The sequence below is a fragment of the Vicugna pacos genome, chromosome 11 (genome assembly GCF_048564905.1).
Source record: "Vicugna pacos chromosome 11, VicPac4, whole genome shotgun sequence".
NCBI lineage: Eukaryota > Metazoa > Chordata > Mammalia > Artiodactyla > Camelidae > Vicugna > Vicugna pacos.
The window spans coordinates 35809436-35837204 of record NC_132997.1 but is presented as its reverse complement, the minus strand read 5'-3'; the positions used below and the strand labels follow the sequence as shown (position 1 = coordinate 35837204).

The window sequence follows — 27769 nt, the reverse complement described above, 5'->3', positions numbered from 1 at the left end:
TGCCCTCAAGGTCTCCAAAGGATCTGTCATGCCACTCGATGGCCCCAGAGGCCCAGCCACCGCAGGGATGTCAGGTCACCCTTTGAACAGCTGACCTGTGAAGACCCTGAGCTCCCTGGGGGGCCCTTTGACATCAGGAAATTCCAGGCAGGGCTGCCATCTGTCTCTGCAGACACTTTGCTGAGCACCCCTCAGCCTGGAACAAGCTGCTCAGAAGAGGCCGGTGCTCGTGAGGGAAGAGAGGAAGAGGGGGGCCTCGGGGGGAGGGATGATGGGGGTGGTGTCAGAGGTGGTCTCCTCTGGTTCGCTGTCCCCATTGTCCAGGCCCTCGGCTAGAGCTGGGATGATTCTGACCACACTGTCTTCAAAGTGCACCTGCTTCTTCTTGGCCAGTGAGTCAGCGGGCTCCAACATCAGCTCCGTCAGGGCATCTGGACGCGGGAGGGTGCTGGGCTTCTTGGTCCGCTTCAGGATGCTCTTCATGTGGGTGAAGAGGGAGCCGGGCCCCTCCCTGAGGGCCCCGTGGAAGGTGTAGGTCTGCTCTGTGTCCCCAGAGCGAGTGGTGCTCACAGCACTGCCGGAGGGGTCTGTGTATTGCTCCGGGGGGGCCAGCGCTTCGGGGGCAGATTTGTTCTTTTTCCGTTTGCTCAGCAGGAAGTAGGCCAGGCCAGTGATGATGAGCATAGAGCCTGGAAGAGATCTGGGAGGTCAGGATGCTGGATGTGCACCGGAGAAAAGCCAGGGGCTGTCCACACCCACTGTTCCAGAGGGCCACTGTGGCACGCCTGTATGGCCACACTCAGGCCCCCGGAGCTCCAGCCCTCAGGCCTAACTTCTCCTCACATACCCACATCAGACTCGTGTGGCAGGCCTGACGCCTGGCCAAGGGATGTCAGTGGGGCCAGTGCTATGCTGCGGCCCTCATCCTGACCAATGGCCAGGAGACCCTGTGCTGGAGGCCTCCTTCTTCTGGTCAGCTGATCCTTGTGCCACCCACCTGTCCTACCATCTCCACACTCAGCCTCCTTCTCAGGGATGGCTTGTTGGGGCTAGATCTGCAGTGCTTTCAACAGACCTGGACTCTGTGTTGGGTACCAGGCCCCTACTGCCGAACGGGGCTTCCTTCCATTCCCAGGAAGCGGGGAGGTCGTCCTCACTGCAGCCTGCCTGATAAACACAGAGGAAACTGCAAATCCCTTTGGGTGCAGCTAGCAGAGCGTGGACTCCCCTTCTGGCCCCTCATTCAGCCCTCAGCCCAGATGCACCCCCTGCCCCTGCCCTGCCCCAAGCCTTGCCCAGAGGAAGGGCTGAAGGTGGCTGCCCCGCCTGCCAGGGCCAGAGCCTCCTGTGCATCTCAGGCTCTCTGAGGAGTGGGAGGTGGTGGCTGCTCTGGCTTTGGCTGCGCTGAGTCCTACTCGGGAGTCCACTGACAGCTGCTTGGAGTGGCCCTGGGAGGCCATGACAGGTACTTTAAGGGAAACTGCAGGAAGAAAGAGGCGACTGTCTCTCAGCCTCATGTCCGTGGGCAGTCGGCTTCCTGGCATTTTATTTAGATGGGAGCGGGAAGAGGGGTGCAATTTTCACAGCCAGGGAGGAGGGGAGAGAATGTCCTAGCAGAAAAGGTCATGGTCAAAATTCAGGAGGTGGGAGCATCAAGTTCTGGCTTCTGACGTCAGATACGGGAATGATTAGCAGGGTCAGTGGAGTGTGAGAGGAGGGTGGGGGTACCAGAGTCTTTCAGGATCCCATCTTGGTGTGCTCTTCACACCAGGCTGGGGAGTTTGGACCTGAATGGATAGATGCTCGGGAGACACAGAAGGGTTTGGACAGAGAAGTGCCCCCTCTGAAAGCTCAGACCACACACAGTCATTGGAGGAAAGGTCATCTCCCTTTTGTGGGTACAGCCTCTGGACACCTATGTGAAAGATGTGTTTCTTGGGACTTTCCTGCCACGTGATCAGTTCCTCATCCCTGTGATCCATGCCAGGGAGGACAGTGGGGCCCATGGGGCCCGTGGGGCCCTGGAGCCAGCGTCACTGCCAGCCCATTCGAGGAGCATTCAGCCCCTCTGGCTCAGAGCCTACCCGCGGTGGGGGCTGCCAGCCTCCTCTACATCCTGGAGCTCCTACCTGGGATGGTCACGTGCCAGACCAGGACCGGGTGGAGGAAGCAGGCCACAGACAGCAGCATGTAGGCCAGGAACCTCTGGAAGCAGCCCAGCCAGTGGGCCTTCTCCCTTGCTTTGTGGGCCAGGGACCCTGGCTGACACCTAGGGGGAGGAAGTCCAGGATTGGCAGGAAGCAGGGAGTGACCAGAAACCCGTAGCAACAATACAAAGCCATCCGAGTGTGGGATGGGGTCTGACTGTGGCCACGTTATCTGCAGCGTCCCCTGGTTGAACACCTGCCAGGGGCTGAAGTCCTCACTGTGGGTTCCACAGTTAAGGATCTTGCCTGAGCCTCTCCAGAGGGTCTCTGACACTTTTCCTGAAAGGCCCCCCAGCCCTGCCTTTCTGGTTTAGAGGAGAGGAAGGTAAATGCTCAGGATGCTGCAAAGGCAGTGGGAAGGAGAGTAGGAGACTTGGGGGACACACTGGGAAGTCCACAGTGCAGTGAAGAAAGTGTGCAGTATAGGAGACACCTGGCTGGGCTGGTTGCAAGGATTGTGCACTGCACAAGGGGCCTGGCCACATGGGCGAGAGGGCTGGAATTCAGCTGCACGCTGCTCATAGGAACCTTGCCTAGGTGTGAGACGGCATTGCCCAGAGGGGCTTCTCTGTTAATTGGTACATAGGAACCACATATGGACCTGGCAGAGGCCTGATGCTGGGCAGGTTTCTTTAGGGAGCTGCCTCCAGGTTGCAAAGGAGGAAAATGCTTGCCTCCATCTCCTTCATCCTTTGAATTGGCCCTGGAGCAGCGCTCTGTACAGCTGCATCCTGTCCAGGCTAGCTTTGCGGGAGTGGTGTGGGCTGGAGAATGGCGGATGATATTGGCCCAGAGCACAGCCCTCCTCCCACATCCTGCTCCCATGGCTCATTGGTGCCCTCTGGTGGCCACTGTCTTGTGCCAAGACCCTGGCTTGGAGTGGAGGGAGTCCAGAGAGGGTAAAATGCCCCTTTAGGCTCAGGGCTCCTCCCTCTTCTGCCCTGAGAAGTTGCAAAGGTCCCTTGGCAGTGGCGTTCAGCAGATAGAGGAAGCCTGCTACCTACGGGATGGTGACCCTGGGAGGCAGCAGGTGCCCTTGCAAGATGCCAGGACAGCTGGGTTTGAAGCTTGGCTCTTTTGTTGACCATCTAGAGACCAGCTGTCTAGGTTCTGAGAAGGGTGGTCCAGGGCCAACCCTTGGCCACACGAATGACAGCTTCCATGAACTGAGCATGACTGGGCAGCAGGTACGGCCATTTGGCCTCCCGAGACCCTGCAAGGTCTGCCCTCCTGCCCTCACAAATAGGCCTGGAGGCTGACAACTCTGACTTGTCCTGGGGTCCCAGCAGGAGGCAGAGTCAGCTCTCAAGCCCCCTCTGCGCGCTCCAAGCCGCTCTTTGGTGGGGCCCTTACCCCATGGTGGGTGACTCAGAGGGCAGTCTGGAGGATGGGGATCGCCTCTGCAGGGGGATTCTGGGTGGGGTCAGGCTCTGAATAGCTGTGTCAGTTTACTCCGTTTGGGGGAAGGGAAAAAGGGACCATTGAGTCCCACGGACCTGAGCCCATAAGGGGGAACTCGTCCAGGGCTGCTTCAGAAACAGCACATCTCTGGGCCGTGGGCTCACGGGTGGCGGCATCTGGGGGTGTCTGGGGCAGGGGTGGGGTGGGGAGCACTCTGGAGGCTACTTACTGGAAGCAGATGGCCAGCAGCTGAGCCACAAAGTAGGCCCCTTCGCTCACGGAGACGGCGGCTCCTGTAAACCTGTGGTGGAGACAGGTGAGGGAGGCCTGGCAGCCTCTGATGCGCCCTTCACTTTCCTTTGGGTATCTTCTCACAGCACCTTGGCCTCCTGGGCATGCAGGTATAGGCAAATGACCACCCAGGAGCTTCTTGGCCTAACCCTGTAACTCAGCCAACACCCACCAGGAGCTGCTTGGAAGCCAGGGCCTGAGCTGAGTTGGGCAGTAGGGGTGGGGATCGGGGGAGGGAGCTGTAGGCCAGCAGGGGAGACTGCTTTGACCCCAGCACCACTGTGTCCCTGTGTGGACATTGGCAGGCTCATTCTTCTACCTGCTGTCACCAGAACTGAGGCCCACTGCCTGGCTGGCTGAGCCTTAAAGCTGAATCTACTCCCGAGCCCGTTCCTTCTGCATCATCCAAACAGTCACCAGGAGGGGCTGACTGTGTTCCTTAGACAGACTTAGAATTACTCCCCTCCTTTCTGGTCTCCCCTGTACAGCCTGAGTTTTGGTGCTGCCCCCTGAACCCTTCCACCAGCTTCCCCTCATGGCCTCCCTGACTCCCTGGACCTCACCTCCTCACCTCCTGCTCCTCCACTCTGTCACCACCAGGCTGCCCGAGGGCTCTTTCTGAATCTGCTCATATTCCTCCCCATCCAGACTGGGGCTCCTCAAGTGCCAAGTGTGGTCCAGGGGCCCTCCAATTAGAATCTCCTGGGGAACGTGTGAAATCAGAGATTCCTGGGCCAGCCCCAGACTGTGCATATCAGAATGTTTGGGAATGGAACTTACATTTTTCATTGGAGAGTCTCACTGGCTTATGGGATTGACATTTCTTAGCATGCTTTTTAAAGCTCTGCATGAAGGAAGCTGTTAGGTACCACATGACCTTTGCACATGCCAGTCCCTTATAGAGGGACCCCCCCCCTTCCTCCTCTTGTCTGTCTGGGGACCTCTGGCTTTTACATATTGTACTGTGTGACCAGAGCTACCAGTCTGTGAACTCCCTTAGGGAGTTCCTTGTCTAATTCCTCCACAGAGCCTGGGCCCACTCTGGAAACGCTTGTGTGAAGCCTTCCATAAACGTGTACCCGAGTGAAGGAATGAGTAAGAGGAGATGCTACTGTGCGGGGGGAGGTAGCTGGGTTTCCTCAGGGCCACAAGCATTGGCCCTGCCACTGTGTGACCAGAGGCAAGGCACTTGACCTCTCTGTGCCTGTTTCCTCATCTGCAAGCTGCAGGTAATCGTAGGGCTGCAACCATAAAATTGTCACAAAGACTACGTGAGTTGACATTTGCAAAGCCCTTCAGATGTGCTTGGCACCTCGCAATCATCATATACATGTGAGTTTTTTTTCCTCTCTCTCTCTCCCTTTCTCTCTCTCTCTCTCTCACCATTTAGTACCCATTCTCTACTTTCTCCCACTTTCTCTGCATCTCCCAGTGTCTGCCTAACTCTCATTCCCCAGCTTTTAAATGGTAATAACTAGCATTTATATGATGAATAAGTGCCAAATAGGTTCTAAGGGCTTTACAAACACCCATTCATCGGACCATTGTAACCATCTTACTGTTGAATGACTATAATTGTCCTCAGCTTACAGCTGAGGGAAGTTTGGCCAGAGAGGTCAAGCCCTTGGCTTTGGGTCACACAGCTCACCAGTAGCCGGGGCAAGGTTGGAACCTAGCGCTCAGACTCCAGAGCCTGTGTGCCTGACAAGCACCCCAGGGCACATGCTCTGACAAACAAGTGGCGTTGCCTTTTTCTGTGTCCTGATGCAGAGGGGGAAGCTAGAGTGAAGTGACTCATTCAGACTTCCCAACTGATGCTGCAGACGCTCTGCCTCTGACATCTGGGGAAGCCAGTCCCTCAGACGAGGCAGTGAATTCGAGCAGGGAGCCCTGACGCGGTAGCAACGTCCTCCACCCCAAGGCCTCTGCCAGGGCTCTGTCCTGGCCGCGTGGACCCCTGGGCCACCGTTTGTGGGTGTGAGGAAGGCTGTGAGGGGCCTCACTGGCAGGAGGGAGACAGGAAAGGCAGAGGGTGCAGAGGAGAAAGAGGAGAAAAGCAAGGAAAAAATCACTGACAGGTCAGCTCTTTGGTGCCTACTCTTGGCCCTGGATCCCGCTTGGCCCTGGGCACACAGGGCAGGATGTGACAGTCATATGGTGGTGGGGGGGACGGCTACAGTAGACAGACACTCCGAGTGTGAGGGACCACGGTGGCAGAAATCAGATCTGCAGGGGGGAAGGTTGTGTGTGTAAGGGGGGAGGACGGATGGAAGAAGGAGTGAAAAGGGGGAGGAGGGACATTTGGACCTTGGAGTGAGTGGAGTACACATGGCAGGAAAGATGGGCTGGTGGGCCGTGGGTGCCCATCCCACAGGGTGAGAGCGGGGCCCGGGTGGAGAATTAGACTAGTTCACAATAAAGGGCGGGGGCCTGAGGCTGGGAGGAATACCTTCTAGGACTGGACCACAGAGTGACCAGAGGGGCAGTGTCCCCTCAGGACAGGGACGGAATAGTCAGGAAGAGGCAGAGTTCTGGGTAGAACACAGTCTGCATTAACCAGCCACATAGCTGGCCTGTTATGTAGGGTAATACGCTCCACCTCTTACCCCAAGCTAATGTTTGCAGGGGACACAGGCAACTTGTGGCGAGGAGGAAGTCGCGCCCTGCTTGTGGGTTCCTGGGAGACAGTGCGACCAGGCACAGGCTCAGTAAGATGCGGAGGGCCTTCAGGGCAAGAAGTCACTTCCAGCCAGTGGGGCTCCGGGCTCGGGGCTTCCCAGGGTTGGCGGGGGGTTCGTGCAAGAAGGAGTGGCAGGCTTTGGGAATGCCGAGGAGGGTGGGAAGGCACCTGTGGGCTCTACAGGATGGAGCAACAGCTTAAAGGGGAGGAGACGTGGGTGTGTTTGAGAAAGACTCAGAAGCCGCCAGGGTGTGAAATTGAGAGACAAGAAATAAGGTGGAGGCCAGAAGATGGCAAAGGAGTGTAGGCTGGAGGGTGTGAGAGCTGGTGAAGGTGGTCGGAGGGACCTGGCTTCCAGGTAGCTGAAGTTGTGACCATGTGGAAGTGGAGCGGGTTGAGAGACGGTGGGTGTGATTCACCAAGGAGACTGCCCTGGGGCAGGAGGGCAGGGGGCTCCTTAGGAGGCAGACCAGGCCACCGTGATGAGGGTCAATGGAGCGGGGCGGAGGTGAGGGCAGGGGATGCAGCCTGGCGACCCTACAGGCAGACTGGGGCTCCCTCAGGGTGGGGCTGCTGAGAAGCTGGGTCATCAGAGCCTGTAGGGACTCCAGGCTCTCCTCACCCCTCTCGGTTACCAGTGCGCAGCGATCTTTTCCCCACTAGGGGGCGTTTGCAGAGGCAGCTGGCAGAGAGGAAAGGACAGGAGCTGAGAAACTGAAGGTACCCAGGTAGGTGAATCTGGGCCCTGCTGCTGTGGGCTTGGTGATGTGGGCTGAGCTACTTACTCCCTCTGAATTTTTTTTAATCTGTAAAACTATATACACATCTCCTGTAATACTGTCAGAGTTAAAAGATATAATGTAAACAAAACAATTTAACTGTGCTTGGCAGGTACAGGAGCTCAAATATATACATAGTCCTTTGAACTGATTCCATTCTCTCTAAAACAAAAGTTTGGTTAATGTTTGCTGAATAAAGAAATGATTGAAAAGATGGATGGATGGGTGGATGGATGGGCTGGATGTGTGGATAGATGGATGGGTGGAAGGATGGATGAATGGATGGATGGATGAATGGATGGATGGGTGAATGGATGAATGAATGGATGGATGGGTGGATGGGTTGGATGTGTGGATAGATGGGTGGGTGGATGGATGGATGAATGAATGGATGGGTGAATGGATGGATGGGTGAATGGATGAATGAATGGATGGGTGAATGGATGGATGGATGAATGAATGGATGGGTGAATGGATGAATGAATGGATGGATGGGTGGATGGGTTGGATGTGTGGATAGATGGGTGGGTGGATGGATGAATGGATGGGTGGGTGGATGGATGGATGGATGGGTGGATGGATGAATGAATGGATGGGTGGATGGATGAATGAATGGATGGGTGGATGGATGGGTGGATGGATGAATGAATGGATGGGTGGATGGATGAATGAATGGATGGGTGGATGGATGGGTGGGTGGGTGGGTGGATGGTTGGAATGCTAACTGGTTGATTTATTGGATAGTCTGACTAAACAAAGGGATGGTCCTTTCCCAAACAAAGGGGGTATTCCAGAAGCCCCTTCTACCCCTTTCACCTTTGGGATAGAATGGAGCTCATGTGGTTAAGGGGGGCGGTGCTGGGATGAGTCTCAGCAGATCGACTTGTGGACTTGGGGTGAGCTAGAGCAGAATGTGTGGGCAGGGAGGGGCACATGCACACATACTCACAGCAGATAGAAAGCCAAGCTTTTGAACTGTCCCTGGAGGAAGGTCTCAGTGCCCACGCCGATCAACACTAAAGGGGGAAGAAGAGGAGGGAAGAATGGGCCAGGTGCTCCAGCCACAGCACAGCCTGTGGAGGGCATCTTGGCAGTGGAGTGCGCCCTCTCCTGAGGACTGGGAGCCAGGATAGGCTCTCGTCCCTGTGGCACAGGGAGCTGTGTCTGGGAAGATGCGAGAGAGCAGAGAGCCTTCTGGGTTGGTCTCTGGAAACCAGAGGGGCTTCCTGCAGAACCCCAGAGTCCTTCTCATCCATTCTCTCTAGAGCAGATGCCAGTCCATCTCTGTCCACACTGGTCATGCTGCTACCCCTCTGTGCCCCGAAAAACAGCCTACTCTGACAGGCCACCAACTCTTGGGCTCCACAGCTGTCTGCCACGTGTAGTGGCTTCAAGGGCCCTCACCGTCCTGCAGGCCCACGTGTGCTGTGTCTGGGCTCCAGTGCTTGGCTGTGGGACCCGCCCCACGCCTGTTCCCTTGCCCAGATGAGCCCATAATGGGGAACTCGTCCAGGGCTGCTTCGGGAACAGCACATCTCTGGGCCGTGGGCTCACGGGTGGCCCTAAGTGAGTCACATTGCTTCTTTCTGTCCCAAGAACTTATTTTTACTTGCTGGTTTGGTGGCTATATCTCACGCTCTTGGCTCGTTTCTTTGGACCCAGTGCTGAGTAAGCCCCTAGGGTTTTACTTGGACACGAGATGCCTCATCTCTCCTCCTGTCTTCTTGGCAGCTGGTGTTTATGCTCAAATATCTGACCTTCCATTTGTCCGGGGTGAATCCTCTCTTGGACCCACCTTTGTGAACTTGCTGGGTCCCCATGTCTCCCTCCTCTCATGGCTTCAATCAACCAGCTTTGGCCCTGACCCATCTACCCACTGATGGAAATAGTCCACACACAGCAGGTGGCCATCCTGAGATGTTCCTCCCTCCATGGTGACCCACTCATCAGACCTCTTTCTTATTACAGCCCAGGCTGCTTGTATTTCTCTCTCTGGACTCCAGTGACCCACCCTGGTATTTGCCAGATTGTGACTTCACCTTGAATCTCTCCCAGAGAGTCAAAGATGGTAGGGCTGGGCTATTGTTCTTGGTGGCCCGTGTGTGGTCCTGCATCACTGCCACGCCAGGGCCTCCTTCCCTGGGCCTGATGCTCCCTGTTTTTTCCTGGCAGAGACACTCTGTAAGCTTCCATGCTCGGGCTACCTGAGCCCATTGTCCACTGTGGAGATGCTGAAATGCAGGGTGGAGCCCTTCAATCAGCTGCCAGCACCACCACACCTCACTTCCTGGGGTGATGTGGAAATACTTCAGGGAGAAGGGGACAGAACTCATCACTCTAGAAAGGGGGTGCTGCTATATTCCTGGGGGGTTCTAGTGCTCCCTGGGCTTGAGGGCCAGGGCGGTGGAGGACACTACCTCTGTCCTCCCCAGGCTCTAGCCGCTTGTCCCAGGTGAGGCCTCAGGGATGCTCTGCAGCCTCACACCCCTCTGCAGTGTTAACATAACCTGAAAAGCCCTTAATAGCTTATACACAGTGATCACAGATGTCTGGCTCCTCACAGCAGCCCCAGGACACAGGAAGTTCGATAGTCCCCATTATGCAGGCATGAAAATGAGGCTCAGTGACCTTGTGCAATGCTCTCAAGGACACGTGATAGAAAGCAAAGGACCTGCTGACTTAACTTGAGACTTCTGGTTCCAGGTGATGGGCCATTTCCTGGTTTGCACTGTTTACCTGTGTGTGTGTGTGTGTGTGTGTGTGTGTGTGTGTGATGCAGGCAAATATTCATGCATTTAGTTTTCACTGTATGTCCTGTCCTCTTCCCAGCACTTAGCATTCATTAACTTACTTAATCATCACAACAGTCCTATGTGAAAGTACTATGTTACCCTCATTTTACAGAAGAGGAAATGGAGGCACAGAGACTGTAAGTAAAACCAACCAACCCACAAACCAGTCATGGGAGCCTTGGTCAGGTCCTGCTTTTCAGTCTCACATTTGCCAGTGAATAGTTGAGCCAATCTCTCTGAGGTTTCAGTAAGTTAAAGGCCAGAAATATCACAGGTGCTCAATGAAATCACGAATTTTTGGTACAAGGATCCAGCCCAACTGGGGGAAAGGTCTTGCCTGGGGAAGGGGTCTTCTGCTCAAGGCTCGGTGCTTATGCTCATTCACTTCTCCTGGGAGGCAGGGCCTTCCTTCACCTGGGTGGTCTTTGTGGATTTGCATGCACTTCTGGCAGGTGACCAGCAGATGGCAGGAAAGGGTCTTGGGAACTCACTTTCCCTGATTTGTACCCCTTTGGTATATGGAGAGTTATTTTGATGTCTTTTGACTGAAACGAAGGGTCAATAGTCAAAGGGGCATTTCAGGAACACTCTAGAGGCAGTGCTGGTTTGCAGTTAAAAAGAACATAACAACAACAATCGAGAGTAACAGTAGGGAAAGAGAGCTGGATTGGAATCTCAGTTCTGTGTGTTACTACCTGGGTTGCTGTGGGTAAGTACGTAACTCATCTGAGTTGGCTTTACCATCTGTGGAATGGGGAGAAAATAATTACACCTCCCAGAGTTGTTGCTTGGCTTGGAGAAAATAATGCATCTGAAACACAGGGCTTTGTGCCTGACATGGGCTCCCTCCTCCCTCTGACTCCAGCATAGGCAAGTTTCCCAGCCTCCAAGGGAAGTGCGGTCACCCTCCCCAAAGCTCTCAGCCAACAATAAACATGCTGGCTTCCGCAAGCCCAGGGGACAGAGGGGTGCCCCGTGGTTGGAGGAGGAAAGCAGGGGGCATGGAGTCAGGGACCTGACTCTTCAGGCCAGGAGAGCCGTAGGGGATTCTCGCAGGAGGTCATAAGGCCCTTTGACACCAGGGCCAAGGGGATGACTTGTTTGACCCTCCCAGTCCTGGGGCTCATGTTCAGAGGCAGACCAGGCAACGTTGAGGCAATGGTGACCCATGTGAAGTCCTTCCTTCTGTCCCCTTTGTATCTGCCTGTCTGCCTGCTTCTGCCCAGCAGCTGCCTGCCCAGACTCCTTGCTGTCTCCTGGCTGCTTTTCTGAGACTGTTCTTTTTTCCTGACTCCTGCAGTTTCACAGGGTTCTAGCTCAGAGCAAAATGGGCCAACCTCCATCAGCCACTCACTGCAATAGATGACCCTGCGTCCCTTGCCCTGAGCTGGGCACGGGGCAGAGCAGCTGACAGTCTGACAATGAAGACAGGGGAACAAATACCATACATGTCCCCAGAATCAAGGTTTTCTTATAACAACTTCTCTATAAGAAAGAATTGCCCCTTGATTGTGGGCTGTATTGTTTTCCATGCTGCAGGCCAGCGGGGGGCGTGGGATGGGGGAGGGAGCTGGGTGGGGTCTGATGTACCACTTTGACACCCCGGTTGAGTGGCCTGTAGACTCCTTCCATCCCTCCCTGTTATCTGTCCCTTAGGATCCTTCTGCTCCTCGTCCTGGCCCAACAGAACATATCACAGGCCCACCCCAGCACAGTCAGCCCCGCCCCTCCCTCCATCTCACCTCCCCTCACAGTCCCCAGAAGGGCATCCTGCATGGGCGCCTGGTGGACAAGTCTGGCCTCCTCCTCTCGCCCCCTTTCCTTTAGTTTCTGTCCCTTCTGTCTGGGCTGCATCCAACCACGGCATAGTCTTTTCTTTCAGAGGACAGGGATTTTCTTCCGAGATGCCTTCCTGAGCTATTTGTTCTAATTCAGGCTTAGCAGGGATCAGAGTTTCTGGACCAAGAGCCCCTGGCGCAGGCCTGGGCCAGGCAGACACTGGAGCATCTTCCTGGGCATCCTGAAACTCTGGTCCAGAGTGTGGGTGGATGAAATCTGCATGAAATCCACAAGGGTGCTAGGCTGCAGCAGAGAGAACGTGAGGCTTGATCAGAAAAGCAGAGTCTTGGCTCCTCAGGCAGAGGAAAACTCCCCTGCCTGCTTCCTCTTCCAGAAAATGGGGATCATGAAACATGCATGACTGGCTTCAGCCTCAGCCTCGGTAAACTGTAGAGTACTGAGCAAACGTAGACAATGCCTAATAGAATTATTAGGAGAGGCGGGTTGTTCCCATCAGTAGTCTCAGGGAACGAGAGGGTCTATTTTTATCCTTTCCTTCCATTAATACGTGCTTTTATTGTAGCTAAAGAGCTCTACGTATTGATGTTGTGCATTGATTTTCTTGACTCGGGTCCCTTCTGGAGGCCCGATTGGGAGATAAGTGGTCCAAAGCTCCATTTACCTTAATATCTCATGAGTAAGGCCCTCTGTGCAGCCGGCTAGTGGCCTGTGTGCTCCTGAGGATGGGGCTAGTCCATGGTGCTAATGGCTAAGGGGCTCTCCTCAGGGCTTCTGGTCTCAGGGCCGACCTTGTGTTTGGCTGTAGCTGATCTGTTCTGACTCCATCACTGGCTTGAGTTTTGACACCTGTCTTGCATTCAGTGCAAGACCCTGGTGGCAACATAGGCCACTTCACAGAAGTCACTAGAGGCCACGCTAACTGGCTTTCCATGCTAGGCCATGGTCTTAGTCCTGGATGCGTGGGCGGCTGGCTGAGGATGTCACACTCACTGCTCCTGAGGGCACCTTGGAACTCCTCGTGTCGTATTTATTGTCCTTCCTCCCCAGTTACGGCACATCTCCTACTGGTCTTAGTGTCTGTAGGAACATCTCAGGTAGGGACGCACTTATCTGATGACAACGGCTGGGGATGGTTTAAGTTCAGAAAGGGTCACAGCTGACTGTAGACGTGAAAGCTAGGTTTGCACCATTTCTGAGAACACGGAGATGTCAGAACCAGTTGCTAAGGCTCCACTGAGACAATAAGGGAGTAGCTGGAGGCTTCTTAACTCAGGAGGAGTGGCAGATTCTAAGCCTGGCAGGGACGTTTACTGAGAGCCATTCAACTGACACTTCTGAGCCAGAGACACTGTGAGGAAAGGCCAAGATCTTATAGAAGAAAATTCCAGATATTCAGTTAGAGGAGATTTTAGAGTATAGAGAGATACTCAGTGCACTCCAACACCTCTCACCAGCCTGTTTTGGGAGAATTTCCTGAAGGCAAGAGAGTCTTCATTCTCTGCTAAATTTTCTACCATCGACTGTAGTAGACCATCTAAGAGGTCTATTTTGTTTGGCCTGTAGAAGTCCCTGTGGTAGATGGCAGGGATGCCCCCAAAGCTCCCTCCCCTTGGTATCCACCCTCTTTGTGATGTGACTTGGCAGTCCCAGTTTCCCCAGTCCTTAAATCTGGGCTCAGCAATGTGACTCACTTTGGGCCACAGGATGTTATCAGGCACCAGGCAAGCACAGAGGTAAAATGGGCTTGTGAGCTGGACCTTCTTTCTTGTGCCACTGCCAATATCATAGGCACGTGTCCAGGCCAGCCTGCTGGGGCATGAGGAACCCTATCATCCCTGCCAAGTTCAGTCTGACAAACCAACAGCTCAGATAGGTGAGAACACCCAGCCAACTTAGCAGATAGGTGAGAAAACCCAGCCAACTTAGCAGAACTGCCTAGCCTCCTTGCTCAATGTGTGAACAATAAAAGCTTATTGCTGTAGACTACTAAGGTTTGGCAGTTGTTACACAGCATTATTTTGGCAATAGGTAACTAACTGATACATCCACCATTAACAGCTTTATTGAGGTATAATTGACATGCAACAAACTGCACATACTTAAAGTGTGTAATTTGATAAGTACTGACATATATGTATACCAGCGAAACCATTATTCTAATCAAGATAATGAACATATTTGCTACCCCCAAAGTTTCCTCACATCCTTGTAATCCTACCCTCCCATCCTTCCTTCTACTCCCAGGGGCCACTGATCTGTTTTCTATCAATAGAGATTAGTTTGCATTTTCTACAAGTTTATACAAATGAAATCATACAATTTGCACTCTTTTCCTGCTGTCTACCTTCATTCATCATCATTATTTTGAGATTTATTCATGTTGTACCATGTACCAATAGTTCATGTCTTTCTGTTGCTGAGTAGTGTGGATATATATGCCTTGGTTTGTTCATAACTCTTCTGTTGATTGGCATTTGGGTTGTTTCTAGTTTTGGCTATTACAAATGAAGATGCTATGAACATTCATGTATAATCTTTGTATGGACATATGCTTTCTTTTCTCTTGGGTACATACCTGGGAGTAAAATGGCTGGATCAGGTAGTAAGTGTATTTTTAATTTTTTAAGAAACTGCCAAACCATTTCCAAAGTGAGTGTACCATCTTACATCCCCATCAGTGGCATTTGAGAATTCCGCATCCTTGCCAACACTTCCACATCTGGTATGGTGAGTCTTTTTAATTTTAGCCATTTTAATAGGTATATAGTAATATCTCATTGTGGTTTTGACTTGCATTTCCCTAATGACCATTGACGCGGAACATCTTTTTCATGTGTTTATTTGTCATCATGTCTCTTTGTTGACTTGTTTTTTCATTCTTTTAACATTATATTTCGAAGAGTGATGTTCTTAATTTTGAAGGTATACGATTTATCAACTTGTTCTATGGATTGAACTTTTGATATTGTATCTAAAAAAATCTGTCTACCGCTTCACTTAGGTTTTATCTTGTTGACTAGGTTTTACATTTAGGTCTAACCATTTTGAGTCTTTTTTTGTATGATACAAAGTATAGACAGAAGTTCATTTTTTGGTAAATGGATATTCAATTGTTCAATACCATTTGTTGAAAAAAATAATTTCTGCACTAAATTGCCATTGTACTTTTGTCAAACTCTGTTGTTCATATAGGACTATGTCTATTTCTGGACTCTCTTGTGTTCCACTAATCTATTTGTTTTTCTTTGTGTTGATACTATGCTGTATTGATTTCTGTAACTTTTAAGAAGCCTTAAAGTCAGGTAGTGTTACCCATCAACAGATGACTGGATGTGGTACCAGATGTGGTATTATATGCAGTGGAATATTGCTCATCCATGAAAAAGAATAAAATAATGCATTTGCAGCAACATGGATGGACCTGGAGATCGTCATTCTAAGTGAAGTGAACTGAAAAGAGAAAGGAAAATGCTATATGATACCACTTACATGTGGAATTCAAAAAAAAAAACCACAAATGAACTACCTATTTATCACTTAGATGATTCATTTTTTGAATATGCATAAGCACATTTGACGGTCCTTTATGACTGGATTACTGCATTCTTTTGATTCTTATTTTGTGGTTGGCTTTATTCCTTTGATAACTATGTAAGTTTAAAAAGCCAAACCTCTAATCTGTTCTTAGAAACAATGATCTGTACATATATGTAAACTAAAAACATGTGCATTATATTGTATATATATATATATATTTACATGTAATCCATTGTATATGTGCAGTCAAATTTTAACAATTCTACCTGATAAAACTAACAAATGAAAAAAAATCATGTGGTGTTAACCTTTTATTTTTGCTCTTTGTTAAAAAATTGTCTCGGTTATTTTAGCACCTTTGCATTTCCAGGTGGAATGTAAAGACATCCTGTCAATGTTCAAGAAAAATTCTGCAGGGATTTTGACTGGGATTGCATTCAAACTGTAGAGCAATTTTGGTGAAAACTGACACCTTAATCTTGAGTCTTCTGACCCATGAAAAAAATATATCTTCCCATTTATTTAGGTTTTCTTTACTATCTCTCAGCAATATTTTTTAGTTTCCAGTGTATAGGTTTTTTTTTTTTTCTGACATTTTTTGGGTCAGACATCTCCCTTAGTATTTTATATTTTTGATGCTACTATGTATTTAAAATTTTTCATTTTCTAATTTTTTGTTGCTAGTATATAGAAATACAATTGATTGTTGCATAGTGATCTTGTCTATAGGTGTCTTGCAACCTTGCTAAACCCTTTATTATTTCTAGTAGCTTTTCTGGTAGATTCCATCAGATTTTGAATAGTAAGTTTTTCTTCCTTTTTGCCAAGGTGTATGAATTTTATTTCTTTTTCTTGCCTTGTTGCACTGGTTAGAACCTCTAGTACAATGCCGACTAGAGATAGAGAGGACACCCTTGTTTTGTTACCAATCTTAGGAGAAAAGCATTCAGTCTTTTTTTTTTTTCCCTCTTTTTTTTTCCTGTTCATTCAGTCTTTTATTTTAAGTAGCTGTAGTTTTTTTGTGGCTTTGTTAGGCTCAGAAAGTTTCCTTCTATTAATAATTTGATGATAGTTATTATCATTCCAGAATGTGGGATTTTTTCAAATGCTTTCTCTGTATCTATTTAGATAATAATATAGCTTTTCTTTTTTAGTTTGTTAATATGGTCAATTACATAAATAGATTTTTAAATACTAAAGCAACCTTATGTTTCTGGGATAAATTGTACTTGGTTATGTATATTATATATTTTTATATATTTTCATTTGATTTACGAGAACTTCATTTAAAACTTTAACATTTATGTTGAAGAGGAATATTATAATTTTCTTTTCTTCTGACATCTTTGTCTAGTTTTGGTATCACAATAATGCTAGTTCAAAGAATGAACTGAGAAGCATTCCCACCTTTTCAAATTTTTGGAATGGCTGTGTAACATAGATATTATTTCTTCTTTCAATGCTATAAAATTCACCTATGAAACCATCTGGGCTGATACACCGCATTTTGCTGATGACATCATTTACATGGAGGGACTACAGACTCTCAGGATTCACTGACACTGCTGAAGATATTGACTAGTGCAGAAAAGCATCTTCCTTGTAGAGACATACAGGGCAACTTTCTTCTAGGTCTTGATTTCAGGTCAAGGTATTTGGCCGAGTTATTTGCTTCTTATTCTTTCTTGCCTTCAAAGAGAATGCATCTGCTCTTCTACATGGCAGCTCTCCTGGTGCTAGAAAACCATGATCATGCCTGCAAATGTTGTCTATCCAAGCCGCACCTACCAGATCTGACCTTGACCTGGCCTATGGCATCTGGGAAGTCTAAGGGGAAAGCTCTGGGAGGGGCTCCATCTCCCCAGCGTCAGTCACTTATTTCTGACTACATTTCTTTTTGATTACAGATGGTTGCACAGAACTAAGGACAATTCTTAAAAGAACTATCGGCCCATGAGAAATAAAATGAGGCTACCATCTTTTTTCTGGTTTCATCACTACATGTGGTGTAGAAGTAACCAATGTACTGTGGGATGATCTTAATGACCCAAGCTCAAAATGTGCAGGAAAGTGTTACTCAGCATAAGGCTTTTCACAGTCTAGCCCCTTCCTCCCTTTCCAGCCTCAAGGGTCACATATTACCTTGCTCCGTTCCTCTGATCTTTCTTGTTTTCCATCCTGCAAGAAGATCCTATCAATCACACACCCTGCGCAGTCCCTGTGTCCAGCACATTCCTCTCAAATTAGCCAGCACTGAGTGAGAATGTATGTGCCAGGAAGTTCGCTGTCTTTGTCATTGTTTCACTAAATGTTCACAACCCTGGTGGGTAGATACACTTGTTATCCCCATTTCATAGATGAGAATACTGACATTTAGGGTGATCAGGTGACATGCCTAAGGACACACATCTACTAAGTGGTAGAGAAGGACACAAATTCACCCTCCCAAACACTATGCTGCAATGCTTGGCACTGAGGTGTATATTTACTAGCTTGTCTGCCTGGTCAGATCATGCACTTCTCCAGGGCAGAGGTCATCCCATCCTAATCTATGTGTCTACATTGCACAAAGTGGGAAATCAGCAAATGTTCACCAGATAAATGAATCCTAGGTGGACTTCTAGATTTTTTGTTTTAAATCTAAGAAGGAGGAAGCAGGCACAAAGAAGTCAAGAAAGGAATGCTTGAACCAAATTATATTATCTAGAGGTGGAGATGTTTCAATTGCTTGTTGGAACAATCAGATTGGAAAACAGTCAATGCTCACTTACAGGATCTGAAAGCAATGTGGTCTTGCTTGGGTAATAAATCCCCCTGCGGATGTGCTGGAGTGCATAAAGCTTCCTTAGATGGCAGGAGGTGGTCACAGGGATGCACATTTAAGAAGGGTGGAAATTAGCATGGAGGGCCCAAGATGATTGCATCAGAGCATTCTTTATTTTTTTTAAAGGCTTTGAATAGGGCTAAAGTCAAACTATGCATTTGCTGTACTCTTTAAAAAATAATGAGAACAGCTGAGTTTAAATGCTTCTTTTATTCTAGTCTATATTAATAAGCCATGTCTCCATTTGAACGGGGCTGTTGGGAATGTGGCTCTATCCTTTATGCAGAGAAGAGGTTAATGGGTTAAAAACCTGGAACAAAATAAAACTCCTAAATGATTCCAGGTTGATCCAAGGTAGTTGATTTGCGAGAAAGAGCACGTTAGCCTGACAAGCAGGGCTTGCTTAAACTGGCTTTGTCTCAAGTCCAGCTGGTTTCCTTGTGAGCTGGGTGGTACCCTTCTCTTTGGAGCTGTGTCCCCAGAGCCCACGGATGTTTCACTGCATCCCTGCCCTGTGAGTGGGTGGACTGGAGCTCCAATACCAGACCTGCTGTTTGCTGGCTGTGTCACCTCTCCCAAGCTACCCAAACATTCTGAGCCTCAGTTTCCTCATTTGTACAATGGGATTAAGCTCAGCACTTGGCCCTCACAGACACTAGTAGATCTGCAGCAAGGTAATGACTTAGAGCATGTTGTCAGTCATGCCCCTCTGGATCCACAAATGGAAGGTCCTACTGTGATAATTCCCTTTGGAAATGCATGCAGATTTATCTGTCCCCAGCTGAGGTCCAGGAGTGGGTTTGGCTGGAGATGGTCTTGATGGTGTCAGTTAAAGCAGGATGGCAATCATTCAGAGACAGAGAATGAACAGCTGGATCCAAGATCAGTGTTTTTACAGATTCAGAGAATAAACTCAGGGTTAGCAATGGGGAGAAGGGGAAGGGAGAGGGGCCTTCTGGGGAGAGGAGGGGCATTCTAGGTGTAGGGAAAAAGAGAAAAAGGATTATTCTGGGATTGCATGAAATCACGTGTGTGAAACTTCTGAAAATTGTGAAGTATTACAGAATTTAAAGAATATGTCATTCAATCAAAAATGGATAATATAATATTACAGATTAAAAAACATATCAGTGTCTTTAGATTTAGGAAATGATTGGTCATTCTTCTTTCGCTTCCATGTAACTGTGTCTTCTCTCATCATGACTCTACCTGCCTGAGGCTGTGAGGTCAGGACTGACTGCTGGTGGGGGCGCTAGGCTGTTCGGGAGGCCCTCAGTCAGCCCCTTGGGTACGCTTTGTGTGTTTTGCATTCTACATCCCGTGGTCGTCAAGACATAGAAAGGCATGTCTTTCAGCCCGATGTAGGCAGAAGGCGTACTGATTAAGAGGTGGGTCTCAGGAGTAGACTGTCATCAATGGGAACCTTGCCTCTTGGCTTCCTGGTTGTGAGAGCTTGAGCCAGGTCTTCGCCCCACTGACCCTCAGCTCCTTCCTCCGTGCAGTGGGGATGAGGAGGGCGTGATGGTACTTCAAGGGGTCGAAAGGAAACACTACATTTAAAACATGTAGCCCTGAGCTAGGTTCATGGTAAATCCCCAAGTCATGATGTTTATTATCAGCTTTTACAACAAGAGTAGAGGCTGAAAAATAAATCACCCTTGAGGGTTGGCAGTGAGAAGCCTTCAGTATGAGTGCGTTTGCTCTGAGGAGAGTTGGGAGGCCTCCCCACAGGGCCTGGAGACATTTCCTCGTCATTTCCTCTTTTAGGGGAGGCCCAGGCCCATCCAGGTGCGAGGACACAGCTGTGAGGAGACGGCTTTCTCTCCAGGGTCAGGGCCTGGGGAAATGAGTCTCCCCTCTTCTCTCCACACTCCAGCCAGAACTGAAAGCCTCGGAGAGGCACCATCTACCCTGACATACGGATCTCTTTTCATCCTCCTCCCATTCATCCTCCTCCCATGGGCTTGTTCAGGGCTGAGGAGTGGAGAGGAAGTTCATGGAGATTCACCCTCAGGGAAGAAGAGGGCAGAGGAAGTGCAAAGGGAAGCACAGGAGGGGGGCAAATCCCATGGGACAGGCCCTCATTCTCTCATTTTATGGAGGAGGTGTGCCCCGGGCTTCAGTTCTCCCATCTCAGTTTAAATCCATTTTCCCAGGTCCCCCTCTCCTGACAGTTACCCCGTGGTGAGAACAAATCTCGGGGTTGAGCCTCTCCTGGGGCCTGAGTCTCTAACCTGGGATGCCATGGATCTGTCTTCAGGTGGACTCAGTGAGAACCTGCTTGGAGGGACGGATGTATGTCAGTGTCCAACATCCGCACAGGGAAGTGTGGCGCACTCCCCGTCTGTGTGCAGTTCCCTGCTTGTGTCTGCTCTTGGGGTGGCTCCTGGTGCCACATCTCAGCAACAGAGGGATGCCCTATGCCTTCCATGGCCAGGGACATCTTGCCATTGAATGACACCAGCCAAGTGTAAGACAGTTGGAGAGGATAGGTCTGTGATGAAATGGAAACCTTATGATTGATTCAGAAGGAGAGAATTTTCTAACTTTCAAAACGCCTTTGCCTGGGAGCAATCTGTAAGGCCCATTTACCCAGTGCTCTGTGCCCACTCGTGTGGGCTGGACATGGGGGTGGGATTGCAATGGCCTGTGGGACCCAGGACATCCTAATGAAGTTGCACTTAAAGGGGCTGAATGGGGAGGAAGAGAGGGGCTCAGCCATCCAGCACCTGTGCAGGGCAGTCTTTGGCCACAGACGCTCAGCCTCACCCTCCTGGTGCATGTTCCCGGGGCCTGGTGCCTTCAGCACTGCCGACAGCCTCAGATCTGTGTGCAGAGGAGAAGGGGGACCGGGGGCGGGGGCTGCTGGATTAGGAGCTGCCTGGTCCCTGCAGGTGACACTCCGGGCAACTTTGGGTCGCATGCTTTTCCTACTTTCTGGAAACCTCACACGCCTCCCCCTGAAGGATCAGGGTTAGCTTAGGTCTGCTGGGGTTTCTGCAAAGTGACAGCTTCTGTCTCAAGTCTGATTTCCTCTCTAGCCGCGGTGCCTCTGGAAATGAGGCCTGGACTTCTCAATAGAGGATTTCAAGAACAACAACAAAAAAGAGGCTTAAGAGAATAAGGAATTTGTAAATCTTTCACACTGGAAATAGGCCAGCAAGTTCAGTGATGCTAAAAGAAACTCGAGATTTTCTCAAGATCACTAAAGCCCCTCTTTCTAGTTTCCCACCTGCTCCCAGTGCTCTAGAAAGTCCAGACATGGTTACTGGAAAGCCGGGCCATTAGAAGGCAACTTGTACCCTATGTTTAGCCTGGATCGTATATCAAAACCAAGGGGGAGGCCCATTCTCAGCATGAACAGTGGCCCTCCCCACTGAGATAAGGGTCGTGGTTAAGAGAAGTGGTATGCCTGAGTGTGTGTGTGTGTGTGTGTGTGTATGTGGCTGCAGACCCTTCCACTGGCTGAGATAAATCAGACTTTTAAACTGTCTTTAGCTAATCCATTCCAAGTTTATATACCTCTTAAAACAGCTTCCTGACAGGAGCCAGGCGTCCCTTCCGGGCAGAGTGTGGCCGGGGGACCGTCCCTGTGATATCTGACAGCTGAAAGTGGTGTGTTTTACGTACTTGGAAACCAAGGCTTAATGGAGTCAAGGTCAACGGTGGTAGATGAGGACTCGAACTCCACACCCAGAAACCCTACTTGGGGCTAATTCCCCTCCCCAGGATGGGCAGTTAGGGGCCTTGGAGCTCATTCCCTTAGGTGTACGTTGGTAACGAGGTGGTTCTGACAGGGGCTGGAGCGGGCTCCCCCATCAGTTCATTCACTCAGGACCCTCAGCAGAGCAATGCCAGACCCTTTCTGGTGCCCACTGGGAGGGGCTTCCTGCCCTAGGAAGAGAGAGCTCTTTGGCCAGAATCTTGGCCATTTCAAAAATCGAGGGACCAGAGTTCCAGGCTGGCTGGCCCTCGGACGTGCAGCACGATCTTGGGCAAGGGTCACCACCCCCTGTTTGAACTTAGGTGCTTCATCTCATTACGGGGAGGAGGGGTGTAATTGGACCATCTACAACAGTCTTTCCTGTGCTAACTCAGGGTTAAATGCTAGAAGAGACCTCTGGCCAGCAGCTCAGTGAGCCTGGCCTTGCGCTCTGGGCAGGACACAGATCCTCACCTAGCTCTGAATTATGCCCTGGGGGCTTCTCCCAAGATGGTCACATCCTTGGTTCCACATAGCTCTGCCAGTTCATGCATCCCTGCTCCTTCAAAACACCTGGCCAGCCGATCTGGTTATCTCTAACCTACAGGTCAGAAAGCACCATCCCAGAGGGCCCAGGGGCTCTCCCAAGGTCACACACGGGCAATTGACAGGGCTGGGATGGGGACCAGCACTGCTGGAGTCTGAGCTGCCGGCCATTTCCCTTTCTCCAAGACCCAAGCCCAAGATTGTGGATAGTGGTGGGAAGGACTTGATGAGCAGTGGATGTCTCTTCCTTGTCCCCAGGGGACTGTGGGAACCAGAGCTAAGGGCTCAGAATGCTGCCTGGAACTTTTCCCACCACAGATCCTGGCCACATGGGGGCCCAGGTCTGCACTGGGGGAGTGAGACGGCAGAGCTCAGGATTACAGCCTCGCAGCTTCTGCTCTAACCGTCGGTCTTCCCAGCCAGCTGAGCAGCCCCCACCCCCACAACAGATCGGGCTGGGCAAGGAGGAGAGCCCAGCACAGGAAACCATTTCTCCCCGCAAACCCATGTACTTTTTGGGAAGCCTGGGATCGCCGCGTCCAGCCCCCTAGCTCAGCTTGCCCTGTGTGCTGGGAATTCTCTCTCCATGAACTGGGCTGTGGTTTGAGTAAAACAAGATGTGCTCCACCGACCACTTCCACGACCGTACAGTGAGGCGTCCGATTCTCATGTCTGCCCAGCCCTTTACCCCTTCACCGTCAGCCCCACCTCCACCTCACAACAGCACCTGAGGAGGTGGGGCTGACCTTCAGCTCATTTCACAGATAAGGGTGCTGAGGGTTCCCAAGGTCACATAGATGGTGGGGTGCCAAGCTGAAATTCAGCATCAGACTCCTGGGTCCCAGCCCCAGGCACACTCCGCTACACCGGCCACTGCTCTGAAGAGCAGTGTTTCTGGGGTGTTGAGAAAGGAATTGAAGAAGATGTGGCCAGGTGTTTCTGCCCATCCCTCACCAGCCGGCTCCCACGCCTCGGGCAGTCCTGTCTGCTCTGCCCAGTGCACAGGGGACGGAAGCTGGGAGGCGGGGTCTTACCTGCAGCGGTGGTGATGCCCAGGAGCCGGCAGGTGTATTCCAGCCCAGTCCAGAATACCGGCAGCTTCATGGTGCGGGGGGCGAGGGCAGGGTCCCAGCAGGGCAGGAGCTCGGGCCCGAGATGCTCCAGGTCGCCTGTATGCAGTGGGAGGCTATGACCTCCGGCTCCGGGCTCTCGTGCTCTGGAGCCCTGCCTTCCCAAACCAGTCCAGGCCACTTCAGCCTGGCCGAGGTGTGAATAGGGCTCACCTCCTTGGCTTGCCAGGCACTTGGCTTAATTATTACCTTGGAAGAATGCCCCTACTGCTCCGCGCAGCCAGGGCCTGGTCTGGAGCCGCTGCGGCCCCGGCGCGGCCGCCTGAGATCAGGCCTGTTAGGGCTGGGCTGGAGGCAGCCTGGAGCTGGCAATTAACTATTTCTGGCTGGGAGGAGGGAGCCAGCCAAGGAGCCAGCCCAGGCCCTCCCTTCCTGAGCAGCAGAAGGGCCCAGAGAAAGTCACACCTGGACCTCAGGCGTTCAGGGTCTGGGAGCCAGTGTCTGCAGGTGATGGTGTGCATGTGGGTTTGTGTCTGTGTGTGTATCAGGGAGAGGGATGTGTCTTTAAATCACCCCAGAAACAACTTTCACAATGAGTTCCAAGCTTCTATTCTTCTGTGTATAGGTGGATTAGAAAGCTTTCAAGTCTGTGGCAGATTTGGACTCCAACCAGACGTACTTAGCTCAGGCCAGAGCTGCACATGGACCTATCTTTATCCCCCACATGCATCGCCGACAAGTGATGTGAGAAATGACTGTGATTCATTGGGAGGGGAGTTGCTGTGTCAATAATTAACTGGGTGACCTTGGGGAAACCCAAAGACATGTGTGAGCCTTAGTAACTTTTGCAGAAAACAAATGAGAGGGTTTGGCTGGATTGGTGGCTCTCAAAGTATGCTCTGAGACCTGCTCCAAGAAGCCCGTCTTCTCAAATTGGACAATGGTGGGCTTTTATGAATTCTTTAGTTACCAACTCATGTCAGGGACTGAATTACAGGAAGTTGTAGTTTTCCTCCCTGACATTTTTCTGAAATCTTTTATGCTTCTGCCCATATGTGGTAGACAACAAAACAACTGAAGTAGGAGGGGAAAAAACCCAAACCAAATTCTAATAATAGAAAACTCAGGCATAGTCCATTTTGCTTTTTTCTTTGTTGAGGATGCATACACATTTATATAAGTAAATATCCTTGGCTTTTAAATCATTTTAATTTGATTGATCCCTTTGATTAAGACTTCATACTATTCCATAAAGACTACTAATTTTTCACACTCCCTTCCTGCTTTGAGTGAGTTTAAGGGCCTCTGTACTCATAGGGTCTTTAAGATCAAGCTTAAAAAAGGTATAATTTGACATATGTGTTTATTTCTTGGGTTAGCAGACTGTGTTTATCAGCTCTGAACTTCCCAGTTTCGACAGGTGTTGTCCATTGTGCACCCACCACCCCCTGCCCCAGTGCTGGGTGCCTGGGTCACACACTGACTTGCACAGGTGGAGGTGCTGGGGGCTGCGGGCAGCAGGCTGTGGCTCCCGGGCCCCTCTGAGCCCCTTGGGAAGCTCTGGCCGGCCCCACACCATGCCAGGCTTCTTCCTTGCTAACAGCAGCTTGATTTTGTTGTCTGTCTGACGCCTCCAAGCTCAGGAGACCTGGAGTCCTTGGTCGGCGGGGTCTGTTCAGCCCACTGGTCCTGGTTACAGCCTCCATCTCCCATGGACTTTGCTTTGGGAATGAGCGTGCAATGCAATTTTGGTTAAATAGCTTGGAAAGGGCAGGTACTGATGCACTGCTGAGAAAGTGTCCCTCTTTTCTTGTTTGTTAATTTATTTTTATTGAAGTATATTCGGTTTACAATGTTGTGCTAATTTCTGGTGTACAGCATAGTGACTCATTTATAGATATATATCTTCCTTTTCATATTCTTTTCCATTATAGCTTATTACAAGTTATTCAATATAGTTCCCTATGCTATGCAGTAGGACCTTGATGTTTATCTATTTTATATATAGTAGTGTGTATGTGTAAATCCCAAACTCCCAATTTATCCCTCACTTTTCACCAGGGGCCTGAGGACGGGCAGCACTCCTTCCCTTTGGAGACACCTGTGTTGGGATGGGCAGCTGCCTGGTGATGAGGGGTTGCGACAAAGGGCATAATGAGAAGCACTGGGCACTGGATGTCCTTCTGGAGCTACTGGACTCACCTGTTCCTAATTGGTAGGCCGGCTGACTGGTTTTATTACAGCTCAGAGCATTTTGCCTGCCTTGGGGGGTGGTGCCTGAATTGAGTTGCCTCTACTGCCTCTTTCTCAGGAAGCTTTTTTTTGTGCCCTGGGCCTAGGTTGGGAGAGACCGGGAACTAAAGGGGCTGAGCCTTAGGGGTGCTCTTCCATCCCCCAGGGTAACCCTGCTTCACTGGGGCTCCCCACTAAGAGGGATGGAAGAGGGGGTGTCAGGCTGGTGGTGGGAGGAGTGGAGGGCCTGTTCCAAGAGCAAAATGTGGAGGAACCCCAGCAAGGTCCCCTTTTCAAGAAATGGCAAAGAAATCTCTGGCAGAGTTTATGATCCCTCTTACTCCAATTCAGAGATTTGTGGGGCTCTGCTGGGACAAGAGGAACCTGGCTGGGCCAGATCAGACCTCTCAAAATTCAGAGAAAAGAATGCCAGGAACCAGGGGCCAGAGACTCCAAAATAGAAGCTGGCTGAGACGGCAGAGAAGCTCCCAGGCATTCTGGCCTGAACTTGCGGTCACCTCTGTGCCCAGAGGATAAAGAGAAAGGGAAAACGAGGGATTTCCCAGGGAGCTTGTGAAAGGCCGAGAAGGGAGCAGGACAGAAGGAAGGACAGAGCACTGAGCGGGGCTGAGGGACCTGCATCCAGAGTGTGGAAAAGGGCTTCAGGCAACAAAAAGAGGAGTCTCCCATTACAGAGATTTCAGAAGCCGTGTGCGAGGGACCCGCTGCTCCGGACAATGGTATGAGCTGGATCTCACGCAAAGAAAGCATAGTTCCCATTTCTGTTGCGCCATAAGGAGCCCAAACTTGCACTAGGGGCTGGAAGTTAAGGGGGGAACGCTTTAAGCTCAGTGTAGGGGAAAGTGTCCTAACTACGGTTCCCCCTTTGGTAGGAGGGACTGTTGTGGGAGGTAGTAAGCTCCTTGGAGCCCACATGAATACTCAGTGGGGGATGGGGGGCAACCCTGTGGCAGTTCTCAAGCCCTGATTGCATGATTCAGATCCAGGATTCTGTGATTCTACATGGCTCTGGTTCCTGAACCAATCCAGACAAGTGCTGTGAGAAGTTCCATGGATGCCACCTAGAATTCAAAGGAAGAGGGCTGGGGTTTCCTACCTTGCCTGGTTCCTCTTCTGCCCACCTGCCCGAGGGCCCTGGATGCCCAGCCAGGGAGGAGAAGCAGTGTGGGGACTGGATGGGGAGCAGGGATGGGTTCCAAGCTCATCTCTGCAGTGAACAGGCATGTGGCCTGGGATGTTCCTTATCCTCTTTTAGCCTTAAATTCCTTATCAGTAAAATGGATCTACAAGGTGTCTAACTGGGTTAGAAGTACCTGTCCAGAGCAAATGCTGGGAAATGGGAACTAATATTGTTAGTGAACAAAATAAACCCACTGCACTGTGGCCAACACTATATAGGTTTCTGTTAATGCACAGCTCGGCCCATGGAACCCACAACACTGCAAATTGAAGGTACAGCCCGGCCCAGCAGCATGAAGGCCCAGGGTAAAGGGAGTAGCTGTTCTTTGCGATGACAGGGCTCATCCAGAGCTTTCCTTACTATACGGTTTTGTTTCATGGTACACCAAACAGAGCCCCTGTGTGTTGCAGCCAGAGGAAGGCAGGTTGATTCCAGAAACTTACAATAATCCAAGCCCTGCCTCCAGGGCTGCAAAAACTAGTGATGATGTCAGTGACAATTATAGCAGCGAGTGTTTGCTCAACATGAATGCATTCCAGGTGCCGAGCTAAGTGCCATCTGTACAACCCTGCTCTTATTACTGTTCACATTTCACAGATGAGGAAGCAGAGGTGTGTTCACTTAAGTGCATTTGCTCAAGCTCACACAGGACAGAAATGAAGGGACTTTGAATCTAGTGGTCTTGCTCGGCCTCCCTCTCCTGCCC

The 27769-nt window shown here is 50.5% G+C and overlaps 1 protein-coding gene across 1 annotated transcript; it reads right to left on the bottom strand.

Annotated features, from left to right (window-relative positions):
* Positions 1 to 210: 210 nt before the first annotated feature.
* On the bottom strand, positions 211 to 23664 carry TMEM72 (transmembrane protein 72). Its single transcript, XM_006217636.4, has 5 exons — positions 23595 to 23664; positions 8308 to 8374; positions 3838 to 3909; positions 2130 to 2269; positions 211 to 689 (listed from the first exon to the last, which is right to left on the bottom strand). The coding sequence occupies exons 1-5, from the start codon at positions 23662 to 23664 to the stop codon at positions 211 to 213; spliced, it is 828 nt and encodes a 275-aa protein (XP_006217698.1).
* Positions 23665 to 27769: the final 4105 nt, after the last annotated feature.